Source organism: Myxine glutinosa, chromosome 2 (genome assembly GCF_964187855.1).
Source record: "Myxine glutinosa chromosome 2, kmMyxGlut1.1, whole genome shotgun sequence".
Classification (NCBI taxonomy): domain Eukaryota; kingdom Metazoa; phylum Chordata; class Myxini; order Myxiniformes; family Myxinidae; genus Myxine; species Myxine glutinosa.
This window is the reverse complement of record NC_136262.1, coordinates 188,679,612-188,693,736: the sequence shown is the minus strand read 5'-3', so window position 1 is coordinate 188,693,736 and position 14,125 is coordinate 188,679,612. Positions and strand designations below refer to the sequence as shown.

Sequence of the window (14,125 nt, the reverse complement as noted above, 5' to 3'; positions counted from 1 at the left end):
TTGCGAGCCCTCTGATCCCTGAGGTTGCGAGCCCTCTGATCCCTGAGGTTGCGAGCCCTCTGATCCCTGAGGTGGCAAGCCCTCTGATCCCTGAGGTTGCGAGCCCTCTGACCCCTGAGGTTGCGAGCCCTCTGATCCCTGAGGTTGCGAGCCCTCTGATCCCTGAGGTTGTGAGCCCTCTGATCCCTGAGGTTGCGAGCCCTCTGATCCCTGAGGTTGCGAGCCCTCTGATCCCTGAGGTTGCGAGCCCGCTGATCCCTGAGGTTGCGAGCCCTCTAATCCCTGAGGTTGCGAGCCGTCTGATCCCTGAGGTTGCGAGTCGTCTGATACCTGAGGTTGCGAGCCCTCTGATCTCTGAGGTTGCGAGTCCTCTGATCTCTGAGGTTGCGAGCCCTCTGATCCCTGAGGTTGGGAGCCCTCTGATCCCTGAGGTTGGGAGCCCTCTGATCCCTGAGGTTGCGAGCCCTCTGATCCCTGAGGTTGCGAGCCCGCTGATCCCTGAGGTTGCGAGCCCTCTGATCCCTGAGGTTGCGAGCCCTCTGATCCCTGAGGTTGTGAGCCCTCTGATCCCTGAGGTTGCGAGCCCTCCTCCAGTGGTGCCTAACTTTGCACCACCACCGTCACCTCACGCCTGTGTTGACACTATATCCGCATTGACCCTGACAACATCCTAGCGACGGATATTAGGGCGAATCTTGCCTTCCTCCATCGTGAGTTCTCACCTGATTTTGATCCTAAAATCATCAGTTGTAATGGCGTTGTCGGGAACATTTGTGCCACTGGCAAAATTCATACTACTCAATCCCCACAGAACAAGGGTCGTCCACCCCCCCCCCCCCCCCCCCCATATCACCTATCACGCCTAGTGGCCTGCAGGCCAAGTGTGATGAGTTGGAAGCTCTCGACCTGCTCCTTAAACCTGAAAACGTTAAACTTCAAGATGCCGATGCCTGTGTGGACTATTTAAACCCCACGTTCCTCATCAAAAAGCCCTGTGGTAGATTCCGACTTGCCACTATGTTCCAGGATGTTGGCTATTACAGCAAACCGCAACCATCATTGATGCCTTTTTTGGTGTCCACTCTCCACTCCATTGCGCGTCGGTCCTGTATCAGCGTGTCTAACTTGTATCAGGCCTTTTTCGAATGCCAGGCTCGGAGGCTGCTTTGGAGGAGCTGATGTATCGCGTTGTTGGAGATTTCCTTGAGGCTGACTCTGTTGCAGATGGCTTAGCCTGTGGTGCAGATTCACCTGAGGAGATACTAATAGTTTGGTCGGCTGTGCTTCATCTCCTGGATGGATACGACCTTTGGCCCTCAGCTACAAAGGCTGCCCTCTGCCCAAGATCCACTGCTATCGTGGAATGTGTTTGATCTTCATGCTATTTGAGTGCTGGTCGGAATCGCCAAGTCACTACTCTGGGCTCCTACCATCCACTTGCCACTGAGAGGGGCCTTAAGTCCATTGTTGGTTCCTGCAGGGTCCTTGCGCGTGTTTTGCGGAATGTTGCTGCCTTGTTTTCCCTCTTGTGCTGGTCGGCCCTCACAGGACAGTGTGTCATGGACCGACAAATTAACCACAATAAATGCTCCGTGAAGCGCACCTCGGAATAGTGTGAATGAAGGTGTTTGCACGGAGCTATGTTTGGTGCCTGAATCTCGATTTAGAAATCAAGGGCAGAGTTCGCAACTGCACCTCTTGTCAGGCGAATGCAAGGTTGTCTGCATCATTACCAATGCATCTGTGGGAATGGCCTCAGAAACCTTGGGAGCATATGCACATTGACTTTGCTGGGCCATTTTTGGGCAAAATGCTCCTGCTCATTACTGATGCCGATTCTAAGTGGATGGACGTGCAGCCGTGCACCCCATGACAACAACCTCGTCCGAGGCAACCATCAGCAAACTACGGACCTCATTTTCTACCCAAGGATTACCCTCGACTCTGGCGTCAGATAATGGTCCATCATTCACTCGTATTGAATTTCAAGAGTTTGTGAATGCCAATGGAATCATCCATCTTACCTCAGCCCCGTACCATCCTGAGGTTGGCTGAACATCCTGAGGTCGGGTCCAATGGGTTGGCTGAACGTTCCGTGCAAACATTCAAGGGGGGTAGGTCAAAGCTCAATCAGGGTAGCATCAAGCCGAGAGTGGCCCGATGCCTCTTCAAATACCAAGTAACACCCCACTCAAAAATTGGGAGGGCATCATCGGAGCTTTTGATAGGAAGAAAGTTGAGAACCCACCTTGACCTGTTACAGCCAGATGAGTCTGCAAAGGCCCGTAGGGTCCAAGCGAAGCAGAAGTACTGGCATGACAGACACTCCAAGGAGAGACTTTTTAAGGCGGAAGATCGCGTGTATGTGTGGAATTTTGGTTGGGGTAATCGCCGGCTGGGAGGGACCATTTTGGAGAAATTTAGTTGGTCTCTTATTGTGAAACTCTTGGATGGCAGGAATGTCAGAAAACATGTGGATCATGTGAGACCGTTACCCTCCGATTTAACCAGTGACATGCCTGGTCCATGAGAACCATCTGTAGGGGCTACTACACCGGAAAGGTATTCACAGCTGGAAACTCAGATTCAAATCCCATATACGTTTGTCCATTGTCTACTAATGTCCTTCTAATTCATGTAAGAGTGCACGGATGTGTACGAATGCCTTTGTCCTACAAGCACTTGTGTACAATGTATGTAATGTATGTATGAATTTGTGTACAAGCTCCTCCATGACCCTTACATCATTGTATCTGATTCTGACGCATTATATTCTGTTACAGAGCATCGGTTCTGCTGAAGCAGTTTCTTGGCACCGGTTATACTGCGTGGTTTGCCATTGCCTTCCCAGCATTAGTCGAGGCAGGAACTTGGTCATTAATCTGAGGAATTGGATCAGAGGAATTCAAGGACGGATATCACATCATCTCACCGCGATTACAGATGTTGAAATAGCTTTTCATCACATGATAAAAAATTATCAGAGTCTCCTTTTATCAAATGCAGAGTATTACATCATTTATTGATTCATTGGAATGTTTGTAAAAAGAACAATGCATCTAGGGTGTTTACAGCTGATAGTGAAAAAACAAACAAACACATGCAGCAGGACCAGTAACAGCGGTTCATTAACAGCAGTGTTTACCTTTCTTGTTACTTACAAGTTCACGTGAATTTAAGCATTTTCCTTCCATTCATCAAAAAATATGCGATCTTGATGTGAAGGCTTTGGATGGTTATACAATACTGTAAAGGTGAAAGTGGACAATTAAACATTATGAAAAAACAAAGGGTATAATAATTAAACAAATCAAGATAGTGGTAGGAAGGGGGGTTCTTGTTCATTAGAACCAATCAGAGTCACCCTGGCTCATCACACAAAAAATTAAAAACATTTCATCGTATCTACTGAAAAACATCTCTCAAAGTTTTGAGAGGGTCTGTACACAGACAGGGAAGCAAACCCAGGCAGGTAAAGGTGATGTTGTCATTCTTACTGACGCCTATTCTTGATTATTCCATTGACATGTACTTCCCTGAAAAAAAACCGAGAAACCATAGAGGTTTGATGAAAACCAAACCATTCCTTATCCTCGACATCACATTTGATCTTAAAATCGTAGGAATATAAAAAAATAACACCAGTCAAAACAAGGCATGGTATTTTTATCACTAGGGCATGCCCGTACTATATATATATCTAAAAGTATATCCCCCCCCCCTCTATTTACATGAAATGGTTTGGTCCATTCGCAAAGCCAAAGCGAACGGCTTGCGAGTACGGTGACAATCCCCCCCCCCCCCCCCTCTATTTACATGAAATGGTTTGGTCCAAAGCGAACGGCTTGCGAGTACGGTGACAATCCCCCCCCCCCCCCCCCCCTCTATTTACATGAAATGGTTTGGTCCAAAGCGAACGGCTTGCGAGTACGGTGACAATCCCCCCCCTCTATTTACATGAAATGGTTTGGTCCAAAGCTAACGGCTTGCGGAGTTTGGTAAAGAAATCGCCATCGCGTGCACAATTGCGCAGGAAAGCGAAAGAATCGCAAATTAGTTTTAATTAGTTTTAAAACATAGTTTAACGCCCGAGCGAGTTTAACGCAATCGCAAATCGCATCGCAAAGCGAAAGAATCGCAAATTAGTTTTAATTAGTTTTAAAACATAGTTTAACGCCAACATAGCGCCAACATAGTTTGCCGACGGGAAATAAATGAATACGCTCTCAAATGTGCCATCCGAGGCAGAGTCTGTTCGCCACGTTCGGCACACGTGATAGCTCGCTGCTCTCTGATTGGTTGAATCGTTTTTTGGACATAGCTCAGTAACTACTTCTGCGATTAATTTAAAACCTTGAAAAGGCACATCCTCGGGTCCCCAGCAATATACCTGGCAAGTTTCAAGTATATCGGACCGGTAGTTGTCGAGAAACAGCGGTCACAGACAAACATACATACAAACATACATACATACAAACATACACACAGAGATTAGTGGAATTATAGATAGATGGTGTGCATAAAACCCATGTGGAGGAATTGTCTTACAGACATATTTTGCTGAAGAGATCATCATCACCTTGATCTTTTCTACCCCCACTAATTTCACCCCAAATCCACTTTTTTGAAATACCAACTTCTGTCCTGGAAGTCCTTGGTGTCCTTGTGTTTTATACTTCTCCCACCCCCCCCCCTGCCCCCCCTTCCCACGCCTCCTCCCCCCAAGCCCTCTCCCTCCCACACATCTCCCTGTTCTCAAATGTTATGTTTGTGTGCTTCCCCTTCTCTCCCCATCTTGTCTTCCGCTCCCTCCTTTTATATATTTTGTTTGTCTGGTTGATTTGTTTGTGAAATAAATGTTAGCTCTATCACGAGCCTCGATTCAGTATACAAAAAAAAAAATAATAATCATCACCTGGGCTGGCAGCATGACCTAGACCTAGAGGTATATCTCACTTACCTTGGAACTGTTTAACCTGGGTTTAAATGTTCACCCAGCTATGAACATTTCCTGGTGTTTCACAGGCAGGGCATTTAAGTGTAAACAGAGATGTGCTCGTTGCATTGTAGTGCATCAATTTCTGTGGCCTACAGAAATGGATAGGAGAGGGATATTGAATGCCTTGAGGAAGAATTTAATTGGCTCTGCTGTGCTCGAGGATCAGTTGTGGCCATATTACGCTGAAATCTACGCACGGAAGAAGGCACAAATGGAGGTGGTCTGTGAGGCCTCTCCACATATCCAGGTCAGATGAGGTGTCATACAAATGTTTGTATTTGCAAACCTCATCTGAGAGTCGCTCCTCAAACTGCTCCATTGCTATTCTCCGTTTGAATGCTTTGGTTCTTTGTTTTAGTTCTGTTTTGGGTCTGGGCCGAACCCCCAATGCTACCGGATATACTTCCCTGCTCAACCAATCAGATTTGTTGTTGTTGATTGTTGAGATTTTGGAGGTGTGTGCGTCGACCCCTCTGCGAGCCTCTGCGGGCTACCGTTAGTCCGTTACCCATAAACCCCTTCTCTGCGTAGCTGCGCAGAGACGTTTACGTGTACCTTCGCAGAAGCATAACTCCGGCTTTAGTCAGTGGACGTTACACATCCCATGGTCTCCTCTACGAAGAGCAGGCAAGTTTTCACCAGCATCCTGAACAAATTACAAATTCTGCCCTAACCAGCAGAGGGCATCAGCAACGCAGCCATCCCATGGTCTCTACGAAGAGCAGGCAAGTTTTCACCAGCATCCTGAACAAATTACAAACAAGTACACATACATTCAAAGTACACCGCCCCCATGCCAAATAATTAAATATCCTACAGCGCGGCATTGCCGGGGCGCCTCCGGCGCCCGGCAATACCTCAGTGCAGCTCATTGAGGCTGCATTGGGAGGCAGAGGTGTACACTAATTGATTGATTAATTGTATAATTAAAATCAATAAAAGATTATCACAAAATATTTTCATAATCAATTGGCTAATAGCATAACTAAACCACTAGTGCTTCATCCGAAGATGCATCTTTTAGAAATTTAATTAAATAAGTCATTTATAAAAAATTAAATAATTAATTGATTACTCAATAAATAATTAATCGATTAATCAATAAATAATTAATAGATGAAATGATTAATCAATAAATCAAAAATATCCTTGATAGCCACATCACTTGGTCACTCATCTCCAAATATTAGCTTCCCAGCTCAAAAGGTGCCTGAGATATTGGCCAAATGAGAAAGAAAATAAATAAATGATTAATAATGAAAATAAATAAATAATAATCATAAAAAATTAAATTATTAATCAATTTGGTCAGAGAACACATAAACTACCACTATTTCATCAGAATCTGTAACTTAAAAAAAAAAGCATTTTTTGTCATAATCGAATAATTAAATAATTAATCGATTAATTGATTAATTAATAAATCAAAAATATCCTTTGCAGCCAAATCACCTGGTCATTGGCATGTCCAAATATCAGCTTCCTAACTCAAAAGGTGCCTGAGTTAATGGTCAGAAGAGAAAGGAAATTTGATTAATTAAATAAGTACTTAATTAATCGCTAATAATTAAATAACTCCTCAATTTATTAATTAATCAAAAAAAAAATACCATTTTTGACAAAGGACTTGCTCACTACTGTGCCGAAATTTCAGCTTCCTAGCTCAAAGGATGGCTGAGATATCGCCCGGACAAACAAACAAGAAAACAAGAAAACAAACAAGAAAGAAAACAAGAAAACAAACAAACAAACAAAACAACCAGAGTGAAAACTGAGTACTCTCTTTCAGCGTGCGTCACTGCCGAGCCCCCTTCGGTGCCCGGCAATGACGATTTGCAATGCCTGGAGATGGCATAGGAAAGGAGCGGTGTACAATTCTGCCCAAACCAGCAGAGGGCATCAGCAACGCAGCCATTCCCTCAACCCAGCCGTCTGCCCTGCAGACTTGTGCCGCACACAAATGAAGAGGAAGATGAAAACCTGCCCAACGTCACAGATTGTCTGTAATTTTCTTTTACACCAATCACGGAAAAGTTACAGAGGAACGGACAAGCCAAAATGACCGGAATAGTATCTCACAGCAGGAACTCATAAGGATCTAGTTCTACCACTGACAATCAATGGTAACATTAAGATAAAAAACTAATTCCCAAGGGGAAAAAAACCCCTCAACCTTACGTTTCATTAGGAAGCACCTCACAAGGAAATCGCAATACAAGTCATCATTCTAGTGGCACCATGGTAAACAAAACCCCACCTGGGTAGAGTTCAATTCCTGAGGTTGGTTAAGTGAAGCCAAGCAGGTGATCAAATGTTCACATGGAAAAGCTTCTTGAACAATGAATGACATTAGTGAATTACTGAAAATGTCCTGAAATTCCTTACATTCACGATTACAAGCAGGTTGTCATTACCTGTGTGTGGTAGACAAATTTTGAGATGCATCTCAATGAATGACAGGTCAGCAATAATGTGGTCATCTTTATGTCTGTTAAAGTTAATATGTCTCAAAAAGAGGGTAATGATAAGTCGGCTGTCCAATCAGCTTTTACTGGCATGCACTAAATATCGCATGTTATCCTTTACACAGAGTTGGCATTACCCTGACTATCGATTCAAGATCCAGGATGGATCTCGCATTTTTGACCTCTTAGGTGAACCACATCTCAAAAAGTCGGGTGAACCAAATATCAAAGGTGAACCACATCTCAAAAACTCGGGTGAACCACATCTCTAAAACTCGGGTGAACCACATCTCAAAAACTGGGGTGAACCACATCTCAAAAACTCAGGTGAACCACATCTCAAAAACTCGGGTGAACCACATCTCAAAAACTCGGGTGAACCACATCTCAAAAACTCGGGTGAACCACATCTCAAAAACTCGGGTGAACCACATCTCTAAAACTCGGGTGAACCACATCTCAAAAACTCGGGTGAACCACATCTCAAAAACTCGGGTGAACCACATCTCTAAAACTCGGGTGAACCATATCTCTAAAACTCGGGTGAACCACATCTCAAAAACTCGGGTGAACCACATCTCTAAAACTCGGGTGAACCACATCTCAAAAACTCGGGTGAACCACATCTCTAAAACTCGGGTGAACCACATCTCAAAAACTCGGGTGAACCACATCTCTAAAACTCGGGTGAACCACATCTCTAAAACTCGGGTAAACCGCTCCTCTGACCTGGCCTCTAAAGTTGACTAACAACTCAGTATTCTCCACAGAGTTTTCGATTATCAAACACATGGAGCATGTTCCAGTGTATAGGAGCTTAATTGTAGTATCCTGGAGTGTGCTTCCCCCTGTAGGCTGGTGTAGCTGCTTCCCATCTTGAAGTGATCCAGACCAAGCCTCTGCTTATTAATGTCATTTCTCAATAAAAGGCAGAGTCTGCCCACCATAGACAGGTACGTGGACTCTCAGTTTTCTTTTTCAATCAATTATGACTTCATTCTTCCCACCCTCTGCCTCTGTACTCCCTCCCAACCTGGCCAGATTGCAACATGCATTGTACAACAATCCAACACAACCTCCCAAACTCTAAGCTAAATGCTCATCTTTATTCTTTCATTCTGCTAATCTCGTGAATGTGGAATGAATTCCCTGTGTCTGTTGTCTCGTGTCCCTTCCTTCATTCTTTTAAGAGTGCTTTCTAGTGAGAGAAAGCATGAGGTGATGGTTCCCAACATCACCTCATGCTTTCTCTCACAATGTATACATTTAATTTTCCTGCATTCTCTATTTTATTCCTGCATTCCTGCACCTGCGTTTTTGAGACAATAAAGAATGCAGGAAAATCAAATTCATAATTCCAGACAAAATTTATTCCAGACAAACAAATTTTCCTGCATGTTTAATTCCTGCATTCCCAAACGAGGTGCAGTTTAATCCATCATCCATTTCCATGCACCGCAAAGCTTTGAAAGTGGCCGCGACTTCCTAAATCCATGAACTAGTTATCCAATCGTACAGCATCTGGATAAAACTTGTTTTACGATGTCCTTGTTCCAAACTTGAGATTTCTTGGAAATTAATAAATTGAGCATTTTGATAATTCTCAAACTTATTTTGATATTTTTCAGTATTGAATGACAAAATTTTTGGTTCAATATTGATTGTGAATATTGAATCCTATCCGGAATATATGCATACAGATGACACACAACAGAAAAGATAATCGGAAGAACCATTTCAGACAGACAAAACACGTGGTTAGCAGACAGTCAAATCACAATGACAACTAGAGAGTTCAGAGAACACCTTACCCTGCGCTGTCTTGACAAACAAGGACGAAGGTGGAGTCTACATGCAGCAAATTTGATTGGTCGTGATGATGTAAAATGCAGCAATATTTTGTCCAAGTACTGCTAAACGGAAGCGTATTGAAAGTACCAAAAGGCGATTTGTGTTCTACAGTATTCAAGGTTATAAATAAATTTAAATAAAATAAAGATTTTAAAGGTCGTAGAATTGTTTATTCCGGAAGTTTACCTCCGTTGATGGGTCGTCTTTTACACCACCTCATTTAACACTTGACATTAGTTATCCGTGCCTGTTGTTTGTGTCCTTTGTGGCATCCTTAAAAACAGTAGGTTTCCTGTTTCGAAAGATTTTCAATTTTCTTTTACTGTCAGACAGGCAGACAGTAAAAAACAAGACCAAAAGTCTAACAGCGGCGTAGCTGGGCTTGTAAAATATTATAAACCACGAACACATATGATTAGCTTTTTAAACAGTCGCTAATGCTGTTAATAAAATGAAGGAAAGAAATTTGGAGGAATCCAGACATCTGTGAGGTAAGTTTTACTCACAGAACTGAGCGAAGATCTACTGTAATCTATATGCCCCACAAGGGTTGGAGGTGTGCTCATTTACCAAGCAGCTAGCTAGCGCTTGCCAAGCCAGCCGTTCCTTAACGGTTTTAAATGGAGTGCTTGCTGGAATGCTTAAACCACTTGGCGATCTCTCCACAAGAAACTTGGTAAATGAACACACCCAAAGTTCTTGAGACCCGACCATAGATCGACTGTGATCTATATACCCCAAAGAGGAATTACCTTTCCTGCCGCTTTCGAAGTGAGCGGGTGTTTACGCCGTTATGACATCATATACGTAATGACGTAGCATGACAGCCGGACACAAAACTTCCACTACTTTAATATGTATAAGATATATATTTAACCTCCAGTAACGTTGCAGTCACGACAAAGGGATTAGTGTTACGATTAGATTTACTATAATAATCCCAATGTCCCTGCTCTCAAATGTTGTACTTGTGTGCTTCCCTCTCTCTCCCCATCTTGTCTCCCGCTCCCTTTATCTTGTTTTATGCGTCAGTTTGTCTTTTTGTGATTAATGTTAGCTCTTACACAAGCCTAGAATGTCATATACAAAAAAAAAAAAAAAATTTTTTAAACTCTAAAAAAACTTTATTATTACGAAAATTTTATTCTTTTTTAAAAACCGAGGTGATTTCCTTACTTCCGTGGTTACACTGCTTCAATCCATCAACTTTCCATTCACGACAATCGGATGAATGTGTTATGGTTATATTTACTATAATATTATTATTGCTACGAAAACGATACTACTGAAACGATATACCTCTGTATTAAGAAACCTGGGTATAATTTGTCCGAAGCGGACGGTGAGTCATAACGCCTAAGGCCTACACGTACCGTGCCCATACCGTATTGTTGGAAGAGCCGTAATGCCAATGCTTTCGATATTTGATGGTCATTTTAACAATCGGTTTGTTTGTGTTTCACACTGAATGAAAAACATAAAGGTAGAGCTTGGCAATTGTGATATATGACAGATTCGACGATATGAACAGCATATATACATCAAAATGGCGGTGCGTGGAGTCAGCCGCAGCACCGCTGTAATGACATCAGACGTAATCACATCACCCTGTCATGTGACCAGATTCTCAGCTCTGATTGGTATATGTTTGAGGGGACATACATACATACATACATACATACATACATATTTACAGACGGACAAACGCTGTTCTACACAGCTCTGCCCGATGGGCTACGCTGTAAAAATCCAACTCCTCTCTGCGCATGCGTGATCGGGACGAATAGAGAGGCAAAGTACTGCTACACTACAGATTTGTTTTCCAATTAATGTTCAATTGATAACATTCAATTGAAAGGAAGTTGTTCCTCTATCATAAACTGATGTTTATAGACAGAAGGACAGACAGACAGAAGTGAACCGATTGTTTAACCCCACTTTTTGTTTGGCATGCGCGGGGTAACGAAGCACAAATACACATACACTCACCGACAGATTATACCTCCTGCTTCATTTCACAAACATATTTCATTGAAAAAATAGATACGAACAATACATGTGTTGCATATTTCACTCATTTAACATGAGCATGGCGAGACTGCACGTGTGAAAGTGAAAGCAAGCGGTAAACTCACCCTTTTCCAAAAGGGCTCAGACTTCTACTGTGCCAGCAGGTCTGGTCAGTTTCGACGTGCACGTCGTATTCACGCACATCATTCACCTCCTTAATCCGACCCAGTATCACCTTAGCCACAAACATCAGGATCATCTGCAAAACGAGATCGGATGCGTAAATGAGTTGAAAATTACCAATGGAAATGTAGTGATCTACTGAAGCAAGAGAATCAGGTGTGTTGAGGGTGCCACCATGTGTAGCTTCAGCTTTACTCACCATGAACCAATACAGGTTAATAAGTGTGATGGCAAAGAGCAATATATTGAAGAAAAAGTAGAAAGGGATGTCAGGAACAGTTTGCAGGCTGGTAATGCAAGTGGCATAAAGGACCTTCAGAGGGAACCAGTAGAGTCGGAACACAAACCTAAAGAAACAGGGGAAAAAAAAATTAAATTGGTTATGTATCGGACATTTGTTGATGTTGCATATTTGCCAAACTTGAACGAATGATTCTTCTGGTATGCACTTTACTTAATTTAGCACTTATGTGTCCATTACAACTTTTGACGCAAAAAGAGTGTGATTCAATGACATCAGCCATTGGATCATTAATTACACAGATTGACCATTATAAATACATTGAATGATCCATAAATTGCGAAAAAATGGAGTGGATTATTTTGTATACATGGTTGAAGCTAATGGAAGAGCTAGACAAGAAGCGAAGGGGACAAAATGGAAAAGCGAGAAACACCAACAGCAGAGTAGAAGTGAGCCTGAGATCAAGGTGAGGGGAAGGTACACACAACCCACAACACAGCAAGAAGAGGAAGTGGAAAGCTGGGATGAAACAGAAAAAGAACAAATCAACCACCAATGAACAAATTAAAAGAGGAGAGGGAGAGGCCAATAGAGCGCAGAGGGTGCAAGACCCTAAAAGGAGGTGGTAGAATAGAGAGACCACCGACCTATCTGCGATGTGAAAGTAATAGACCAAGAGATTCAGCTTCATTATGGGAGACAGCAATGACTTTGAAGGTCTTGCTTTCCACAGCGTCAAGCTGGGCAAGGTGTGAAGCAGGGGCGCCAAGTAATTGGGCTAAGGTAATCAATTAATGGGGAATGGCATTAATGGATATAAGAATTGAAGACTTCCTGGCTCTATTACTTAAGTGATTTTTGCATTGGAAAAAGAAACGTCTGGACCTTCTCCGCATTCCCCTTACCCAATCTGCGTATGGACCCCTCCCCCCCCCAAAGAAAAGCCGATCTACTGCAGATGCACAAATCAAATTAGGTAATTGAGCAAATTAAGCCACCTACCATTATTATGGCAAAGAGTTACATTTAAATTCATGTTCAGTTACTCCTCACAAAAAGGAAGCTCATGCAAGGTTCTGCTTATGGATCTGCAACATGAATTTCATTAGTCAATATTCCCTCATAAGCAAAAAAAGTGGGAATTTGGAGATACTCAATCAAGACTGGGAATAAGAAAACATTTAAAAATTCTGAAAGTGCCTTCTCAGCAAGTCATACACAAGAACATATCCAGCAAACAATATCATCAAAAACATCCGAATGCAAGATGTCAGCGAAAGAGATAATCTACTCTTAGGACTCAACCAATTCCATTCAAAACAAAAACAAGTAAAGAAGAGTACATTTCAATGAAGAACATAGCACAACATTGCACAGAGTTTGTTTGTTAGTGTTCCCATGCAGGGAACCCAGGTTCAAATCCCATACACCATATGCCTGTCTATTGTCGACTAAAGTCTTTGTAATCTTACTATAATTCACCAAATGTCCGTCCGTCTGTCTGTCTGTCCATCCGTTCGAAGGTACCGCAAAAACGGCTGAGCCGATCGCAACGATATTTTGGATGGGTAATCCTGGGATCTCCTGGAGTAAAATAGGGTATATTGTTTTTCCAATTTCAGCTTTGGCCTCCAGCATTTTCAGGTTTGGACTCCCGCATAACGTTATTTTCCCGGGTGCCGCACAAATGGCTGCACCGATCGCTGCACCGATCGGACTCGGTGACTTCGGACAAAGACCTTTTACAAGGACATGGGTTGAATCCCTGCTTGAGAAAATGCCAGCCCCCTCCCTGCCATCACGTCGTCTCTCCAACTCACAATCCCACGAGATATGCAGAAAGGACGACCCAAAACCAATTATCTTCTTTTTGATTCGTACATAAACACCATTAAAAGTAAATAATGACCTCGGCCAAAGTTCAAACGACGTGGGTTTAATCTCCACATGAGAGAATTCCACATAGCTATTTGGGCAGTGTATGCACTAACAGATCGCTGTCTCCATCGATCTTGCCAAGGCCGTAACACCTATCGGCTCAAAATCCTTTTAACTGTTGACTTGGTAGTTTTTACAATTAAGGAAACATTAACAATGTTATTAAAAGTTTATTTTGTGATTAATTTGTGATTGGAGTTATGTTGTTTGGAATGAAAAAAGAGATATCGAGTTCAAGTAAATGACAACCTGCCGTAATGGTTTCTACTTTCTGAACGTGAACTTCATGGATCGCCATATGCAGATTCGCCACAGACCCACGATCGATGTTTCTATTCGTGAACGTACCCGTTTGTTTGCGAACGGGTACGTTTTTCATGGAAGTCCTTCACGAACTTGCTGTCCATGTCTGACGTGCGACTGGGGGTGTTACAG

The 14,125-nt window shown here is 42.8% G+C and overlaps 1 protein-coding gene across 1 annotated transcript in view; it reads right to left on the bottom strand.

Annotated features, from left to right (window-relative positions):
- Positions 1–2,995: 2,995 nt before the first annotated feature.
- LOC137422512 (ceramide synthase 1-like) overlaps positions 2,996–14,125 on the bottom strand; it is a 47,742-nt gene continuing 36,612 nt past the window's right edge. The window contains exons 5-7 of the mRNA XM_068109247.2: positions 11,708–11,855; positions 11,451–11,584; positions 2,996–3,536 (exon numbers count right to left, since the gene is read on the bottom strand). Of these exons, the coding sequence (XP_067965348.1) occupies positions 3,494–3,536; positions 11,451–11,584; positions 11,708–11,855 (325 nt within the window). The 3' untranslated portion in view covers positions 2,996–3,493. The remainder of the gene's footprint in view (positions 3,537–11,450; positions 11,585–11,707; positions 11,856–14,125) is intronic.